The sequence below is a fragment of the Tachyglossus aculeatus genome, chromosome 8 (assembly GCF_015852505.1).
Source record: "Tachyglossus aculeatus isolate mTacAcu1 chromosome 8, mTacAcu1.pri, whole genome shotgun sequence".
Taxonomy (NCBI): Eukaryota; Metazoa; Chordata; class Mammalia; order Monotremata; family Tachyglossidae; genus Tachyglossus; species Tachyglossus aculeatus.
Window position 1 is genome coordinate 28,403,144 of NC_052073.1, and position 19,487 is coordinate 28,422,630.

Genomic DNA, 19,487 nt, shown 5'->3' on the forward strand with positions numbered 1-19,487 from the left:
ACTTGCCCAAGGCCACACAGCAGACAAGTGGCAGAGCTGGGATTAGAACCCAGATCCTTCTGACTCCCAGGACCGTGCTCTACTGATTACGCTACGCTGCTTCTTACGTGTCTGTCGCTAAGCCCCTTCCTCTTAGGGTGCGTCCTTTTTCTCCAGCTTTGAGTACCGTGTTTTGCACACAGTAGGCACATAATAAATATATAAATACTATAAACTGTGGCCTAGAGGAGCAGTGTTCTCCTTTCCTCATTCTCGCCTCGTCAGACGAACACGTTGCTATCGAGCAACCCCTCCTCTGATGTGCCGAGAAAAAGTCAGGAACAGGGCCTGAGGGACGAACTCGGGATTCTGCAGTCGTGAGGCGGAGCTCAGATACATCCGAAAAATGTTCTCGCTATGGATGGCTAACTGGGACCCAGGGACTCCGAACGGTCACAGTGAGGTGAAAGAAAGCTGAGAAAGGGGAGAGGGATGAGCCAGCAGCCAAACCACAAAGAAATCAAGACACGGAGAGCTGAAGGCCGGAGGTGATTTGTTTCGATCAGGCAATGACATTTATTGCTTACTGTGTGCAGAGCACTGTACTAAGCACTTGGGAGAGTACAAAACAATAGAGCTGGCAGACGCATTCCCTGCCCATCAGGAGCTGGGCAGTAGATAAAGCACGGGCCTGGGTTCTAATCCCGGCTCTGCCACTCATCTGCTGTGTGAATTTGGGCAAGTCATATCTGCCTCAATTACCACATCTGTAAAACGGAGATTAAAATGGAGCCCTGTGTGGTTCAACACAATTTATTTATATCTACCCCACCCCGGGATACAATAAATGCTTAAAAATACCACTATTATTATAGTTATTATTACTATCCCGCCTCAGTCTTGGAGGGGAGGGCAGTCATGGGAAAGGGCTGGTGTGTGGTGCCGTCTTACAACGACACAGGTAAAGATGGTAAGGGACACAAAGGCAGATTTCTGGATCTGGATCAGAAGGAAATAAGGGCACAAACAGGAAAGGAAGATGCTTTGTTTCCAGGGTCAGGCCAAAGCTTCCTGACTCACATTTGCTCTGTGTATCAAGTGGCTTCACTGGCTACCGGAAGATTTAAAGGGGGCTGTGAGCCCCTTGGGCCTCCTGGAAGGATCTTGCCTAGCTGCAGAGCCACAGGCCTAATGAGGGAGGGGCGAGGACCTTTCTATCGGGCAGGCAGAAGAAGCAGCTTTTCAACTACTTTCCTACAGATAAATGCCCAAGAAACCAGTTACTGCTTGGTCAACCAGGTGACAGGGAGGCAGAAGGCAAGAATGCTGGTAAGTGCTTGTTTGGAAGAGACCGACCTCCTCAGATGGAGACAACGTCGGCCTGGGGGTAAGGGGACTCGGGTTCGAATCCCGGTTCCAGTCCTCGGGTAAGCCACTTCACTTCTCTGTGCCTCGGTTTCCTCATTGGTAAATGGGGTATCATAGACCTGTTCTCCCCCTCCCATAGACTGTGAGCCCCGTGAGGGACATGGGCTGTCTCCACCCTGATCATCTAGCAATTCCTGCAGCGCTTAGTTCAGGGTTAGGCGCAGGGCAAGCATTTAACAAATACACAGTCACTAGTACTGGTTCTCAACTTTCAGGTCCTGCGGGTCGCTTTTGGCCTAGCGCACAACAGACTCCATAGAGAATCAATAGAAGAATGAGGAGAGGGGCGAGGCTATGGATTGTACCTGTCATTTTACAGGCATTCACACTTGCGGCCTTCGCTCCCACCACCTGACTTCTTCTAGGCCTTTCTCCATTTTTTCCAGCTCCAGGCCGGACTGGAGGTACCTCTAGCTGCGGTCTCCCAGAAGGTCACAGCCGAAGCCCGAAATCCGAGGCCCTGGGGGAACTCCTACCTTCCTCCGCGTCGTTTCTCAGGGAAGCCTCGAGCAGGGCCACGCTGGCCTCGAAGGCCACCTTCTTCCGGCTACCGGCGCTCCTCTTCCTCTCGGGCTTCCGCTTCTTGTGCTGCCACTCCTTCTCGTACTGGGCCCACTTCTTCAGCTGCTGGGCCCGGCGTTTCTGCGCCGCTCGCAGCCTCTCCAGGGTGGGCACCTTCTCCAACAGCTGGAGCTCGGTCAGGAGGTCCACGTGATTGGCCATCGCGGGCCCCTCTTCCCGTCCCGGTGGCGGAGCGCAGAGGGATGGTCGCCTGGGTCCGGGGCGGCCCTCCACGGGGACAGCGGGCGCCCACGCCACGGCTCTAGCTCAGCATCGCTCGGCCGGGCTGGGAGTCAGGCCTCCTCTCCGGCCGGGGGGCACATGGTGGAGAACTGTGTGGGGAGAGAGAGGGGAGATGACGACGATGATGATGATGGCACTTGTTAAGCCCGTAGTACGTGCCAAGCACTGCTCTAAGCACAGGGGTAGATAAAAGCAAATCATCCTCTAGACTGTAAGCTCACTGTGGGCAGGGAAGGTGTTGTTTACTGTTGTACTGTACTCTCTCAAGCACTTAGTACAGTGCGCAATATGACTGAATAAATGTTGGACACAGTCCCTGCCCCACATGAGTCCCACAGTTTTAATTCCCACTTTACAGATGAGGTAACTGAGGCAAAGAGAAGCTCATTCATTCATTCAATCGTATTTATTGAGTGCTTACTGTGTGCAGGGCACTGTACTAAGCGCTTGGGGAGTACAAGTTGGCAACATATAGAGACGGTCCCTACCCAACATTCATTCATTCATTCAATCGTATTTATTCATTCATTCATTCACTCAATTGTATTTATTGAGCGCTTACTGTGTGCAGAGCACTGTACTAAGCGCTTGGGAAGTACAAGTTGGCAACATATGGAGACAGTCCCTACCCAACATTCATTCATTCATCCATTCAATCGTATTTATTCATTCATTCATTCACTCAATCGTATTTATTGAGCGCTTACTGTGTGCAGAGCACTGTACTAAGCGCTTGGGAAGTACAAGTTGGCAACATATAGAGACGGTCCCTACCCAACATTCATTCATTCAATCGTATTTATTCATTCATTCATTCACTCAATTGTATTTATTGAGCGCTTACTGTGTGCAGAGCACTGTACTAAGCGCTTGGGAAGTACAAGTTGGCAACATATAGAGACGGTCCCTACCCAACAGCGGGCTCACAGTCTAAAAGGGGAAGACAGAGAACAAAATAAAACGTATTAACCAAATAAAATAAATAGAATAAATATGTACAGATAAAATAAATACAGTAATAAATACGTACAAACATATATCATCATCAATCGCATTTATTGAGCACTTACTGTGTGCAGAGCACTGTACTAAGCACTTGGGAAGTACAAGTTGGCAACATATAGAGACAGTCCCTACCCAATAGTGGGCTCATATATACAGGTATATATACATATATATACACATATATACAGAAGTGATTTGCCCAAGGTGACACAGCAGGCCAGTGGCAGAATCAGGATTAGAACCAAGGTCCTTCTGACTCTCAGGCCTGAGTTCTATCCACTAGGCCATCCTGCTTCTGTACGCCGTCAATATAGCAAGGGCCGTGACTTCGACGGGAACTACAGGGGAGAGACACCCCCTTCCTTCAGAATCAGTGCCGCTCATGCCCATCACCAGCACGGGCCCCACCTCACCATCTCCCCCAACCCCGACTGGCAAGGGCAGCAAGCAGACGGCAGAGCTGTCTCCCTCTGGCCGCCCATTCTGAGCTGACCTTGGTCAATGGGGACTGCAACCCGGGGACACTTCAGTCATCTGGAACCAAAGGACTGGAGAACCTCAGGCCAGGCGTCAGAGGTGCTTGGGAAGGCCAGCAATGACAAGCGACGTGGCCTAGTGGATACAGCATGGGCCTGGGACCTGGGCTCTAATAATAACAATAATAATGGCATTTGTTAAGCGCTTATTACGTGCAAAGCACTGTTCTAAGCGCTGGAGAGGATACAAGGTGATCAGATTGTCCCACGTGGGGCTCACAGTCTTCATCCCCATTTTACAGATGAGATAACTGAGTCCCCGAGAAGTTAGGTGACTTGCCCAAAGCACACAGCTGACAATTGGCAGAGCCGGGATTTGATCCCATGATCTCTGACTCCCAAGCCCAGGCTTTTTCCACTGAGCCATGCGAGGCACAGAGAACTTCAGCGACTTGCCCAAAGTCGCACAGCTGACAAGTGGCGGGGCCGGCATTAGAACCCATGACCTCTGACTCCCAAGCCCGCGCTCTTTCCACTGAGCCACGCTGCTTCTCTAAACCCGGCTCCACCATTTGTCTGCTGTGTGTGACCTTGGGCTAGTCACTTCGTTTCTCTGGGCCTCAGTTCCCTCATCTGTAAAACAGTCATTAAGGCCGTGAGCCCCAATGGGACAGGAACTGTTTCTAACTTGATTACCTTGGATTAATCCCAGCATGTAGTACAGTGTCTGACACATAGTAAGGATTTAAATACCATTTTTTAAAAAAAAGAGAGAGAGAGAGAAAGACTGATCTGACAGAGGCCAGAACACCCAGGTCCTTTGTTTTAGGTCCCCATACAGTCTCAGTTGGAGCCACACGTTCTGTCACTATCTAGTGTGGTTTTCCTAACACTTTCCTCCTCCTTCCTTCCTTCATTCCCAGGTCTGTACTGCTCCATCACCATCTTCAGGACCTCTCCCCAATTCCATCCCATTCCCACGATCCCACACAAGTCCATCTCCTTCTGGTCCTCCTCTCCAATGAGAAATTCAAAATGAACAGCACCTCCAATTAACCAAGAAAAGGAATCCATGGCGTAGGAACTGTAAGGGCAGTGGTATTGAGCACCTGAATGCAGTAAGCACCTGAGAAGTACAACTGGGGTGTGGGTGGAGAGAGGACCCCATTATATGCTTTGATCATATTTAAACCACATTGGGCTCCATATCCACTTAGGCAGTTTTTCCTAGAAGACTACAAGCTCCTGGAGGGCAGGAATTGATTAGACACAGCTGCTTATTAGGATTGCGACTTCAAATAATTTCTCTAGACCGTAAGCTCGTTGTGGGGAGGGAATGTGTTTGCCAACTCCGTTGTATTCCTGAGAGCTTAGTACAGTGCTCTTCAGCACAGTAAGCACTCAATAAATACAACTGATTGAAATGAGGCTTTTTCAAATCACTTGCACACGTTTATTCCCCAGCTCTAAAACAGACAATCCATCAATATCATTTATTGAGTCCTGACAGTGCAAATCCCTGTACTAAGCATTTGGGTGAGTACGATACAATAGACGTTATCTCTGCCTTCATGAAGCCTCCACTCCGGAGAGGGACACTAAAATAAATTACAAAAGGGGAAGTAATAGAGTCTGATAACATTACTACTACTACTACTACTACTACTACTACTACTACTACTACTACTACTACTAATGATGGTAGTTGTTAAGCACTTACTATGTGCGCAAAGCACTGTTCTAAGCGCTGGGGGGGATACAAGGTGATCAGGTTGTCCCACGTGGGCTCACAGTCTTCATCCCCATTTTACAGATGAGGGAACTGAGGCACAGAGAAGTGAAGCGACTTGCCCAAAGTCACACAGCTGACAGGGATAGGAGGCTGAGTACTAAAGTGCTTAGGTGGCACGGAGTGCTGGGGAGGCAGTAGAGGAAAGATAAAGGGTGGGAAGATGAACTATGAATGGGGGAAGGCCTTGCGGAGGAGCTGTAGTTTCCGAAGCGCTTTGAAGATGAGGAGAGCTGTGATGTGCTGGATGGAAAGTAGAAGGGACCTCCCAGGAAAGGGTGTAAGCAAGTGAGAAGCAGTGTGGCCCAATGGATAGAGCACAGGTCTGGGAGAAAGAAGGACCTGGGTTCTAATCCCTGCTCTGCCATTTGTCTGCTTTGGGACCTTGGCAAATCACTTAACTTCTCTGTACCTCGGTTACCTCATCTGTAAAATGTAAGCGCTTAACAAATACCATAAAAAAAAAGTTGTTGGCAGGGGGAGAATCTGCAAGTCTTTTTCCATTCAACAGCGTTGAGGAGATTGGTGCATCTGACAGGCAGAGAGCCGTATTTGTAGTTTTTATTAATCGAATCAACACTATTTGAGCATTTGCTGTGTACAGAGCACTGCACTAAAATTCTTATTTGCCTCCAGCCTGATTTCTTTTCAGTCCCACCTAATTTCTTTCATCATCTACCGCCCCCCATACCTCTCCTGCAACTTTCTGAACCATTTTGATCCCTCTCTCGAATTTCTTCTCTCTTTGCCCATCAATCCATTGATTCTTGGGGATTTGAATATCGATGTGGATGTTCCCAATGACGCTTCTGCCGCCTGCTTCCTCTCATTCCTCAACTCCAGTGACCTCCTGTTCCACCCTACCTCATCCACTCACCAACTCGGACACACGTTCGACCTCATCATCTCCAGTCACTGTACAATCGCTACCCTCATCAGTTCTGAAATTCCTCTATCTGACCACAACCTCCTCACCCACATACTCCCTTCCCGCAAATCTGTCCTCTTCCCCCACAGCCACCTCTGATCTTCAGACTCTCTCCAATTTTCTAAAATCATTATCCCCCATTGGGTCTCCATACGCAAACTGCCTTCTCAACATACAAATCGACATACTCGACAACACCCTCTCCACTCAACTCTTCTGTCCCTCTGCTTGTCTCGTGCCACTAACCCTCAAGCTATGAATCACTTCCAGTCTGCTTCCTCCACTCCTGCGCTCGATCTACAGGGCGCTGCTGGCAGAAAATCAGACACCTGGCTGACCTCATCCATCTCAAAGTAAGCTTCAACTCTGCCCTCTCCTCCAACCGACAATACTTCTCCATCCTTTTTTCTAGACTGTGAGCTCGCTGTTGGGTAGGGACCGTCTCTATATGTTGCCAACTTGTACTTCCCAAGCGCTTAGTACAGTGCTCTGCACACAGTAAGTGCTCAACAAATACAATTGAATGAATGAATGAATGACTCTCCTACCCCCTGCACACACCAGCTATTCCAGAGGTATAACTCCCTCCTTAAATTCCATGTCTCCCCACCAACCCTCAACTCTTTCCCCTAAAATCCTGACAATTTACTTTAATGTACAATGCCTGGCACATAAGCACTTAACAAATACCATATTTATTATTACTAATAAAATCGAAGCCATCGGATATAATCTCCCTAAAATCTTTCTCCTCTCCAGTCCCTTCCACCTCTTACACCCTAGACTCCCATCTTTCCCAGCCGTATCTCAAGAGATTTCTCTCCTCCTCTCAAAATTCATCCCCTCCACTTACCCCCCTAATCTCTCCCCTTTCGCACCTTATCAAAACACTTGTCATTTCTCTTCTTCAGTCGACTGCCACCTTCAGCCATTCACTTTCCAATAGTTTCTTCCCCACTGCTTTCTAACATGTCCATGCATGACCTATCCTAAAAACCCTCCCAGTTTTCACCCCATTGCCCTTCTACTATTCCTCTTCAAACCTCTTGAGCGAGTTGTTTCCACTCATTACCTCCTTCAAATTCTCTCCTTGCCCCCCGGTGTCCCCCCGCCCCAAACAAATCTGGCTTCTACTCCCTTCTCTCCTCAGAAATTGCCCTCTCTTACATCACCAATGACCTTCTTGGCAGCAATATTCCTCCACACACCTCCTGCTCTGGCCTTTCTCAGCCAAGACATGGATGAGGAGGAAATGAAGACAGTGGCCCAGACAGCCCAAAAAATAGCAGGAGCTACAGCACGTTCAGATGAAAGGAAAGAAATCCCACAAACTTCTGGAAGAGTCAAAGGTTAAACTGAGCCTCCCGACTCCGCCCTGGACTTCAGAAGGTGTTTGATGGGGAGCCAGGTCCCTTTCCAGATCCACTCAATCAGAAGACAGCAAAGGTGAAGGAAAAAAAGCCTAGTGAGGAAGAGTCCCACCACTTACGAGAGAAATAAATGGGGCAGTTCGTCGTCCTGCTGACTCTGATGCAACTCACTAGCACCTTCCCGAGGTCCTGAAGCCAGGCGGGCCAGAACGGGGTTTCTCAGCTCAGCGACCTACTTTCTTTCAAAGTCCTCCAAAAATCAGGTGCAGTGGAAGCATGTTGCCCACACTCTTTCCTGCACCCTTTCTGGAAAACCTGTTTAGCCTAATTAAAGGAGCATTGCAACCGAGCTTTAACTGTCACTTGACCTGTGAAAAAAGTCCCCAGATCAGACCGATGTGTCTGCGGTTGCTTAAACCTCTCGATTCTACTTCTCCGCTTGCCACCACTTTTGGTTTCCACTGCCTCAGCAATGTACCTCTGTGCTCCCTTGATAAGTACAGGACACACATCCTGCCCCTTCAAAACATGCAGAAGGGAGTGCTGCCTGGCAGTGGTCATCATATGTACATTTTTAAAAATCCGTTTGCGAGAACCAACAACTCCAATGGAAACAGCAGTCGTTCCTAGGGCTGGAGCAGAATAGACCCCCTTATACCCATTTTTTTTCTGCCAGTGAGTAAGTTGGTCTCTTCGATAGCAGTTCTTCCCCCCACCCCCCCTTTTTTTTCTTTCTTTCATACGCTCTCTCTCTCAAAGTCCACGCCATTTCTTTAACAGTCATTTCAGGACATAACGGCAGCTGAAATGAATTTTCCACCAATGAACTTATCATTGTGGTAGTTCATTGCTACCACTGTTCTTTACTAAGTATGGTACTTCCCCATTAGCCCCTGGGTCTTATTAACCACTCACTTCCTGCACAGGTCTAAATTGGTGCTTTGAACACCTCTTTCAAGCAGGCGCTGAATGAGTCAGGATTGCCACTCTTGCTAGAGACCGTCCATTAATCAGGCCAAAGGTCAACCCATCAAGTGATCAATGGGATTCATCATCGTCATCAATCGTATTTATTGAGCGCTTACTATGTGCAGAGCACTGTTCTAAGCACTGGGGGGATACAAGACGATCAGGTTGTCCCACGTGGGGCTCACAATCTTAATCCCCATTTTAAAGATGAGGTAACTGAGGCACAGAGAAGTTAAGTGACTTGTCCAAAGTCACACAGCTGACAATTGGCGGAGCCAGGATTTGAACCCATGACCTCTGACTCCAAAGCCCGTTCTCTTTCCTCTGAGCCACGCTGCTTCTCTAAGTAGTTACTATGTGCTGAGCACTATACTAAGCGCTTGTACTTCCCAAGCGCTTAGTACAGTGGTTTGCACATAGTAAGCGCTCAATAAATACGACTGATGATGATGATGAGAGTAAATATTAGAGTTGGTGGACAAGTTTCTCGGGTCTTATCTACCTAAAACAGCACCGCCGTCCCATTTTATTTACGGGGGGCAACTCAGCTGCAGAAGGTGAATCGATTTGTCCATGGTTCCATTCCCTCTTGGTGGTGGGGAACAGGGAAGGAAGTCAAAAAAAGGCCCCACATCCCTATTCTCCTCCTACCACCTATAGGGTCCAAAATGCCATGATCTTGACCACTACTGAGCAGACAGTTCTAGTGACCAGTAAGTTGGCATCATTAGTGTGACCTCTTCTGCTGGAGGAGTTGAAGGGGCAGGGTCACAAAATCAAATCGCAGGGAAGGGTTTCATGGCTCCCTCTCCGTCCCCCGGCACAGAGAAGCAAGCCGCCCTCTGCACCCAACAGGTAGTGACTCTCTGAGCCGATAACGATTTTGGGCTGGGACAGAGTTCCAGGGCCAGTTTACACTTCCACCTTCTGCGGAGAGAAATGGCTTTTCATTCATTCATTCATTCAGTTGTATTTATTGAGCGCTTACTGTGTGCAGAGCCCTGTACTACGCGCTTATTTTTGGCACAGAAAGGGAGGTGGGGCTGATTTTAAGCTCCTCGCTCATCAGCGAGTACGGGACCCTGCTTAGACCAACTAACCTTCCATGAGGCGCAAGATCAAAAATTCACAGTTCATGTGGCCAAGAAATGGGCTGGGTGTGGGTTTTATAATTTTAGATCGTTTAGGCTGAATATACTAAATCATAACAGAAAGTGTCATGATTTTGGTACAGAGTTTCTGTTTCACTTAATACCAGTTCAAAGTGATATCTGTTGCCTATATTTATTTATATAAATAGAGAAGCGGCGTGGCTCAGTGGAAAGAGCACGGGCTCGGGAGTCAGAGGTCATGGGTTCGAATCCTGGCTCTGCCACTTGTCAGCTGTGTGAGTTTGGGCAAGTCACTTAAACTTCTCAGCCTCAGTTACCTCATCTGTAAAATGAGGATTAAGACTGTGAGCCCCACGTGGGACAACCTGATCACCTTATACCCTCCCCAGCTCTTAGAACAGTGCTTCGCAAATAGTGAGCACTTAACAAATGCCATTATTAATATTATTTATATATAAATATATATGTATTGTTTTAATCAATGTATTTCCCCTTAGAGTTCAGTAAGTATCATTCTAACATCCTCTAAAATGTGCTGCTTCATCTAGCCTCAGCAAACACCCAGAAAATCCAACTGCTATTTTCTAATTACGACGATGAAATATTTAACAGTGCTCCTGGCTCTGGCCCCCGAATGAAGGGGTTATCAGTCAGGTTATTTTTTTTTTCTCCCCACAAAAAGTCATGGAACTCATTTCTTTGGATGAGTCTGGCAGGGAGAGCATCTGGGGCTGGGAGACCTAGTAGCTGTTGGGTGGGGCAGGGCTGCTCTTTCAATCAATAAATCCAGCACTTACTCTATGAAGAACACCACTAAGGTGAGCACAACAAAGTTAATAAGTACAATCCCTGCCTACAAGATGCTGACATTCTAGCAGGGAAGGTTTTAAACCCTATTCCCTCCACCTGTTGATACATCACCTTCTCCCCATAATTAACAGAGGCCTTGAATGTCACTGTAAGGTGTTTCTGTAGATAACGGCATTTGTTAAGCACTTACTATGTACCAGGCACTGTATTAAGTGCTGCGGTAGACATACGGTAGTGAGGTTGGACACAGTACCTGTCTCACATGGGACTCACAGTCATAATCGCCATTTTACAGATGATGTAATTGAGGCTCAGAGAAGTGACTTTCCCAAACGGCAAAGCTGGGATTAGAACCCAGGTCCTCTGACCCCCTTTCCCATGCTCTTTCTGGTTATTGTCTATTTTCATTTTCTCTCCCTCACTCAACAAGCAGCCCAGGATGCAACTGAGCTACCAAATTATAGAATCAGCTGTAAGGCCTTTGGGCATTGTTTTAAAATGAAAGGGAAGGGGGATGGGAGGATAAAGGGGATAGGCCCTAATTTAAGATGACCAAACTAACCATGTCAAAGTGTTGCCTACCTTAAGTGTCAACAATTGAAGCCTAACTAGAACCACACCTCCTCCAAGAAGCCTTCCCCAATTAAGCCCTCTTTTTCCCAGACTCCTTCTCCTTCCTGCATCATCTATGCACATAGATCTGTTCCTTTAATCACCTGATATTCACCCCACCCCCACCACATTTATCTACATATCCTTAAGGGGTGTATTTATATTGATGTCTATGTCTTCCCCTTTAGACTTTAACTCCTGTTCAGGGAATGTGTCTAGCAACTCTGTTGTACTGCACTCTCCCAAGTGCTCAGCACAGGCCTCTGCACACAATAAGTCTCAATTAGTATCACCGACTGAGTAATAGATCAACCTTAGCTGGAGCAGCTGACAACCTGGAAAAGAGCAAAGAGGCTTCTCAGTAGAGAAGGATCCTGGAACTCCTGGTGGCTCAGACCTGCTCCATGAGATTCTCTCTCAAATGTACAGTGCAGTGCTCTGCACACAGTAAATACCATTGGTCGATAAATCAATAAGCAAGGAAGGCATGGAAACTCTGAGTAAAAATGGAAAGCTCCTCAAGGGCAGGAATCAGGTCTATCAACTCCACTGTAGCATATTTTCTCAAGCACTTACTACAGTGCTCTCCACACAGTAAGCACTCAATAAATACCACTGAAGGATTGACAAAGCGGAGTCCTTTGGGGATCTCCCTTCAAGACTGAGTTGGAGATTCCACTGCTCATGTCCCTTGGGTCACCAAGAGGTTCCTGAACTGGACCTTGCTGTATCCAACCATTCATTCATATAAATAAATCATATTTATTGAATGCTTATTGTGTGTGTACTCTTGGGAGAGTACAATATAACAATCAACAGACATATTCCCTGCCCAAAGTGAGCATTCAGTTTACAGAGAACTGGTCAGCTCTGTGTTGCCATGCACAGCTTCAGGACACTTTGTCACCGAGCAGGTTATGGATCCAAGCTGTTCACCAGAATTTGGCTTTCTCCCCAGGATTTTCAATACTGCACCGTATTAATTATAAAAGCCTGGTAAGAAGGGCTACTCTGTAAAAGATATATTAAATCAGAACCTTTCATCATTCTTAGAGAAAGTACTAATGGAAGCTAGCAGCGCCATCAGATCCTTTAAAAACAGCCATGGTTCTTTTCTGCTACAGTTCAAGACTCCAGCTGATGTATGGCAGGGAAGAGTGGAACTGGAAATAATGGCCTTTCCATTCATTCCTTCAATCATATTTATTGAGCACTTACTGTATGCACAGCACTGTACTAAGCCTTGGGAAGTACAAATCGGCAACATATAGAGACAGGCCCTACCCAACAACAGGCTCTCTTCCATGCTGAAGCCTAATTCATTTTGGACGCTCTCGTTTCCAAGACAAAGTTAACTATATCTGGAAATCAGCCAACTCACATTTTCCGTCTAGTCTGTAGGCTCCTCGTGGCCAGGGAACATATCCACCAACTCTGTTATTGTACTGTACTCTCCCAAGCGCTTAGTACAGTGCTCTGCAGAAGTGCTCAATAAATACGATGGATTAATTCTTCAAGCCTTGGGTTTATAACACCAGCAGAAGGTGCTTTTCCAACAAACTTTTTTCATGAAGAATAATCGTCTTCTTCCCCTTTCCCTTAAGTTCAGGAAGTGCCTAGGAGACTCTAAGGGCATCATCAACTTAAAAAGAAAAAAGTTGGGTCCAGGACAAAGCACATTCCATTACATGGGGCCCAGTCTGGGTGTAGCAGAAAGAAAGGAATCAAACTTTCAGGTGTTATTCCTCCGGAGGCTTTAGGATCTGCTTCTGGTCAAGAGCCCGGAGAAAGTCTGAAATTAGTGGTTCTCAAGAGCTTGAAATTAAATGCCTCTCAATGCAAAACCTGCCCCTCGGGCTTCACTAACTTTCTGCTCATGAAGAGATCTAGGCCTCGAAGGGCAGGGTATGCTATTACGGAAGTGGCAAGGATCTTAAATCCTCCTGCTTTTGGTGAACACTCCCTGAGTTGTATAAAGGCAGGTCAGGCCAGGTGTCCCCCCCCAACCCCGACACACTCATGAACAGGGCAGGTGCTTTGCCTCAGGGCTCACACACAGAAGTGACAGCAGAGCTGGGAATCTCCTGATTCCTACATCACGCCACTTCCGCATCTTCTGGAACCTTTGCTTTAGAAACCGTTGCTTCCCCCATCGTCAGGGGCATTTATTGAGTGCTTACTCTGTGCAGAGCACTGTACTAAGCGCTTGGGAAAGTACAATACAGCAGAGGTGGTGGACACCTTCCCCGCCCACACTGAATGACTGATTTTTACATGTGATTCCCGCTCCAGACTGGAAGCTCCTTGAGGTCAGGGAATGCGTCTACTAACTCTACTTCACTTTTCACAGAGTACTCTGCACAGAGCTCAATGTATTCTTTTGATTGATTTGGTAAAAAGACTCTGATTCATTCCATTAGAGTCATTCTTGTCTATGATGATGATGGCAGTACTTTATGAAGTTCTGACAAATACCAGAGGTCAGGCACAATCCCATCATCCAAGGGGGGGAGAACCAGTATTTTATACCTATTTTATAGATGAAAAAACTGAGACTCAGATAGGTTAAATGACTTAGCCAAGGTCACACAGTAGGCAAGTGGCAGAGCCAGGACTAGAACCAGGGTCTTCTGAAAAATAAAACTCTCGGGACAGTAAAGTAGTAGGTATTTATGAGAGATTTTTTTTTTAACTCTCTCACTTAGCTATTTATTCTCCAAGGCCCCAGATGTTAAGTTCGTTCTTTGGGATTCTGGTACCTTGAAAAAAATACCAATTAAAAAAATTAGGTACATGAAGTAGCCAAAAAGGTGAGTCAGGAAATATTTCAAAGTCAGTGTGGGTAGACTATTTTCTGAGAACTTCATTTTTCACCTGTTCTCCTCTTTTAGCTGTACTGGCAGCTGCCTGGGTAAATTACTTAATCATTCCACCTCATATTTCTTTTAATTCTAGAACAAAATATGTTTTTAAATTCCTTTTTCCTCTTAACATTTCATCTGGGCTCCCCTTCTTTCCCAAGGAGTGCTACATGTGCACAGGAGCGAGCACACACACACACACACACACATTTTTCCTCTTTCACTTCTTGACTCTTTAATTACAAAGCAATTTATTATATTGACAGCTTAGCTGCCTCTGAAGCAAGTTACAGAGCAGCACTGGGTTCCACAAAACCCAGTTAGGAAATAGTGAACTTAGGGGGTAAAACACAATCATTTGTATTTATTGATCACTTACTGTGTGCAGAGCACCATATTAAGCGCTTGGGAGAGTGCAATATAACAAAGTGCTCGACACACTCCATACTCTATTTTTAAATATCCATGGCCTCTGATGGAGAGGACATTGTCAATCTCCCATCAGAAAACACATTTCACAATCATTATTATATATGTGCTTAAAGCCCAGTTGAAGGCCATGTTCTGTGACTCAAACCCAATAGCCACTGTGTTTCAGTCCCGTATTATTCTGAGCGGACTCACCTAATGACAAGACCATATCTTTCCATCCATCCTTCTAGGAAGGCAGTGATGAGGATTGAGTAAAAACACGTTAAGCCTCAAGCCAAACACCAAAACCATTAGCCAAATTACTTCCAGTTCTTTTGTTTTTTTTTTAAAAAAAAAACAAAGGAATTTCAAGAGAAGCTGTCTCTATCTGAGAACCTAGCAAATTTTCTCGGCAAAGATCCGAGTTCATGACCTCTGCAGTCACACTCATCTTCCACCTCTCAAAACCAGGTGGGAGGTGGCTATGACACCCCCCTTGACAGGAGAACTAGTCACTGAGCTCTTCTGTGACTAAAGCAACAGCAGGAAGCGTTTACTGGCTGCCCACCCAGTGCTTTAGAAAGAAGCCAGTCCAAGCTGAAAAGAAGTCAGGCTGAGGGAAAATAGGAATTAGAATAAAAATGAAAGATGTGATTCTTAGTTCTGGAACCCTGCTTCCTTATGTTCCTTTTCCTCATGGCCACCAGAAGCCTTATTTCTATTCCCCTGGTAACAGCGGGAGGATTGGGGGAGGCTTTATTGCCTGACAAATGTTGTTCCGAACGGATCCATCTCAAGCGCTTACACTCGGCTCGGAAAAGGCCAACAGAGTCTCCACACGCTCTTTGGATGCCTTTTTTCAACACATAAGGGTACAAGAGTAGGATGCGAAGTTCAACTGAGAAGGGAACATTGGACTCTGATTCGTTCTCCAATCAATCCACCGGTGGCATTTACTACTACTACTACTATTAATAATGATAGTACTTGTTAAGCACTTACTATCTGACAAGCACTGGGATAGATACAAGGTAATCAGGTTGTCCCACGGGGGGCTCACAGTTTTAATCCCCATTTCACAAATGAGGGAACTGAGGCAAAGAGATGTTAAGTGACTTGCCCTAAGTCACTCAGCTGATGAGTGGTGGAACTGGGATTAGAACCCAGGACCTCTGACTCCCAAGCTCAGGCTCTTCCATTCATTCATTCAATCGTATTTATTGAGTGCTTACTGTGTGCACAGCACTGTACTAAGCACTTGGAAAGTACAATTCGGCAACAGATAGAGACATTCCCTACCTGACAATGGGCGCACAGTCTAGAAGTGACTCTTTCCACTAAGCCACACTGCTTCTCACTAAGCCATGCTGCTTCATGCTGCTTACTGCGTGCACAGTACTGGACTAAGCCCTGAGAGAGCACAATACGACACAGTGAATGGATGTGATCTCCGCCTGCAAGGAGTTTCCAATAATGGTGGATTTAGTCTGGAACTAGGATTCCTTTCCCAATCCTGGGCAAAGCACTGACCTCATCCTCTTCCTGAGACCACCACTGACGACTGCTACTGCACTCTCCCAAGTGCTTAGTACAGTGCTTGGCAAACAGTAAGGGCTCAATAAATACAATCGAATGAATAAATACCACTGAACGAATGACCAATGTATCTATCTCTTGGAGAAGGCCGGGCAGTGCTAGCGCTAGCCTCAAGTGCCCACCGAAGGTAGAGCGGACCCCTGCTGAACACAGGAATCATCAACGAGGAACTCAAACCCTCTGCAGAGTCCAGACCAACGGCAGCCAGAAAGAAACCATATTCTGTTAGAAAATTCTTTCGGTCACCCTCCGGGGAGAACCCTTTCCCGGGCTGGGCTGAAATATAGAATGACAAGGCCTACACTGTGGGATGAGGTAGAGGGCTAAGCAGCAGCTGGGGCAAGTGGGCCCAAAATGACCAGGCCAGTTAGTCTCCAATCTGGATGTGACTCTTCATTCCTGTCATCTTTACTGCCCGTCGGAAGCGGCCAAGTAACCAGCTTGTTTGGGGTGCTACTCTGTGCCAGAATGACGCCAAGCAGGATGAAAGCATATAAAAGCGGTTACGAAGGTAGCCACTTCAGGCACTAGAAGAAATGGGGTGGCTCAGGGCCCCAAAAAGCTTCCATGACCTTTGTTGACAAGTTTTAGCCATTTTCCCTGCAAGGGCTAATTATGGCACTATAAGCAGTCAATATTGCCAAAAACAGATTAGACGACAATTAAGCACAGAGAAGTGAGAATCCAATGGCTCGGATAATTTCTCAGAGGAAGTGGGGAGTGTGGCAGACATGGCCAGCCTTCTCTGTTGGACAGCCAAGAAAACACCAAGTCCTTTCAAGTCTGTGCAACTGTCTTCTCTGGGTGATTCCAGCTATGGATACTTAAAACCCTCATGGCTAATTAATGGGACCCGATCCTGTCAGGAAAGACTTTAGAATATATGTTACCACTCTGATCATCTCTGGAACTGCTCACTCCTGGAAGCAGGGCCTCCACAAACCGATTCTTTTCCACATCCTCTGGCAGGAGAAACTCCCTCTCAAGGGTTTTTTGTTTTGTTTTTTTCATTGGTACTTGTTAAGTGCATACTATGTACCAGGCACTGTTCTTGGCGCTGGGGTAGAGGAAAGATAATCGGGTTGGATACAATCCCTGTCCCACATGAGGCTCACGGCTTTATCTCCATTTTACAGACAAGGGATGTGAGGCACAGAGAAGTTAAGTCACACAGCAGACGAGTTGGTAGAGCCAGGATTAGAACCCAAGTCCTTTAACTCCCAGGCCCGAGCTCTTTCCACTTAGGCCACGCTGATTCTTGGGTTCATGCAGACCATCATCAAAACTAGGGTCTCTCACACCATTACCAAAAGGAGGTTACCAGTGCTGCTCGAAGGACCTAAATCAATGGATGGTATTTATTGAGTGGTTACTGTGTTCAGGGCACTGCACTAAGCGCTCGGCAGAGTACAATACAAGAGAGTTGGTAGACACACTCCCTGCCCACTGTGAGCTTCCAGTCTAGAGGGGGAGACAAACATTAAGATAAATAATTTACGGATATGTACATAAGTGCTGTAGGGCTGAGGGTGAGATGGATACCAACTGCCCAAAGGGTACAGATTCATTCATTCAGTCATATTTATTGAGCGCTTACTGTGTGCACAGACTGCACTAAGCGCTTGGAAAGTACAATTCGGCAACAGATAAAGACAATGGGCTCACAATCTAGAAATGCATAGATGATGCAGAAGGATGAGGGAGTCGGGGAAAAGAGGGCTTAACTGGGAGAAGACCTCTTCTTAAAGACCTAAAAAGGAATTTCCTCCGAAAAGGGGTACCCCCGCCCCTCCACCCCGCACCCACCCACCTCTTCTCCAAGGCCCCATCATAAAAAAAAAGGAGGTACTTGTTCAACATGCAAGACTGCTAGAAGGACTGGGATCTAAGGGGATGAGTTTGGGAGATATTTAGGAATTTGGGAGTTACTTAGGACTCGGAAACCACAAGACTTGGCTGCAAATATACCAGATTACGGTGGGGTGAGGGCACTCAATCAGTCAGTCAATGGCATTTATTGAGTACTTACTATGTACAGAGCACTGTAGTAAGCGTTTGGGAGAGGACGCTACAACAGAATTAGCAGAAACATTCCCCGCCCATAATGAGCTCACAGTCTAGTGGACTGCGTCCTTGGGACGTGGGGCACTTTACTAAAGAGGGGCGGCCATGAACCATGATTCTGGGGTGTGAGTCCCTTCAATTCTGGCTACCAAGCAGGACGGTCCTGTTACCCATGAGGGTCCAGTGGTAACAACAGTCAATTGATTTCTGGTACTTAGGAATTAGAGCAGCACCTTGGATTGGGTCTACCCTGCATTTCAAGTTCAGGACATTTTGGTTGTGGGGATCAGATAACTCTCCTCTTGAGTGCTGATCTCGAAGGGGAATTCTGCCCAGATGTAGAGCCTCGGTCTACACTGTTATGCAAGGTACCGGAGCATGCCAAATCCACCTAAGGTGACCACAGCACTGAAGAGGAAGTTTCCTTCCTACAGCAGCATGGGACCCTCACTGTGATTCCTCATGAAAGACACAAAAGGGGGCGATGGCCAACTCAATCAAACCCCGAGAATCAGAATCACACCTGTGGAAGCCCCCGTTTCACTCCAAAACAAGAGCTGTGTGACCTAATGGAAAGAACATGGTCCTGGAAATCAAAGGACCTGGGTTCTAATCCCAGCTCCGCCACTCGCCTGCTGTTGACCTTGGGCAAGTCGCGACTTCTCCATGCTTCAGTTTCCTCATCTGAAAAATGGGGATTCGATAGCTGCTCTTCCTCCTACTTAGTCTGTGAGCCCCAAGTGGGACAGGGACTGTGTCTGACCTGGCTAACTCGTATCTACCCCTGGCCACAGAGCTGTGTTCGACATAAAGTTAAGCGCTTAAATACCATAATGATGTTACTATAAAGATAAGAATCCCCACCATTACTTCTTGTTCCAGTGACTTCCCTCCCCCTCCAGCTACTCCCTCCAGGGAAAGTACACTTGTTGTCTTCTCTTGTTGGCGCATATGCCCCAGATCCTGGGTTAGGTTAGGGTTAGGTTGACGGTTAGGAGTACATTTTCCCCAAGCACACTTTTGGCTAGAAAAGAGCAAAGTCATCGTGATGGTCAAGGTCCCCATCAGCCAAGCATTCGATCATGCAATGGTATTTATTGAGCGCTCACTGCTTTGCAGAAGAGGAAACCAAAGAGGAGAGAAATCAAGTCACGGCTCACTCTCGGCTTCAAGGCTGTCCATCACCTCACCCCCTCCTACCTCACCCCCCTTCTCTCCTTCTCCAGCCCAGTCAACACCCTCCACTCCTCTGCCGCTAACCTCCTCACTGTGC

General features: G+C 46.9%; 1 protein-coding gene across 2 annotated transcripts in view; it reads right to left on the minus strand.

Moving 5' to 3' along the window:
- Positions 1-19,487, minus strand: part of PPP1R16B (protein phosphatase 1 regulatory subunit 16B) — a 150,166-nt gene that overhangs the window by 117,178 nt on the left and 13,501 nt on the right. For both annotated transcript variants that reach the window (XM_038750111.1, XM_038750110.1), the window contains one exon: positions 1,884-2,300. In XM_038750111.1, coding sequence (XP_038606039.1) covers positions 1,884-2,130 — 247 coding nt within the window. In that variant the 5' untranslated portion in view covers positions 2,131-2,300. The remainder of the gene's footprint in view (positions 1-1,883; positions 2,301-19,487) is intronic.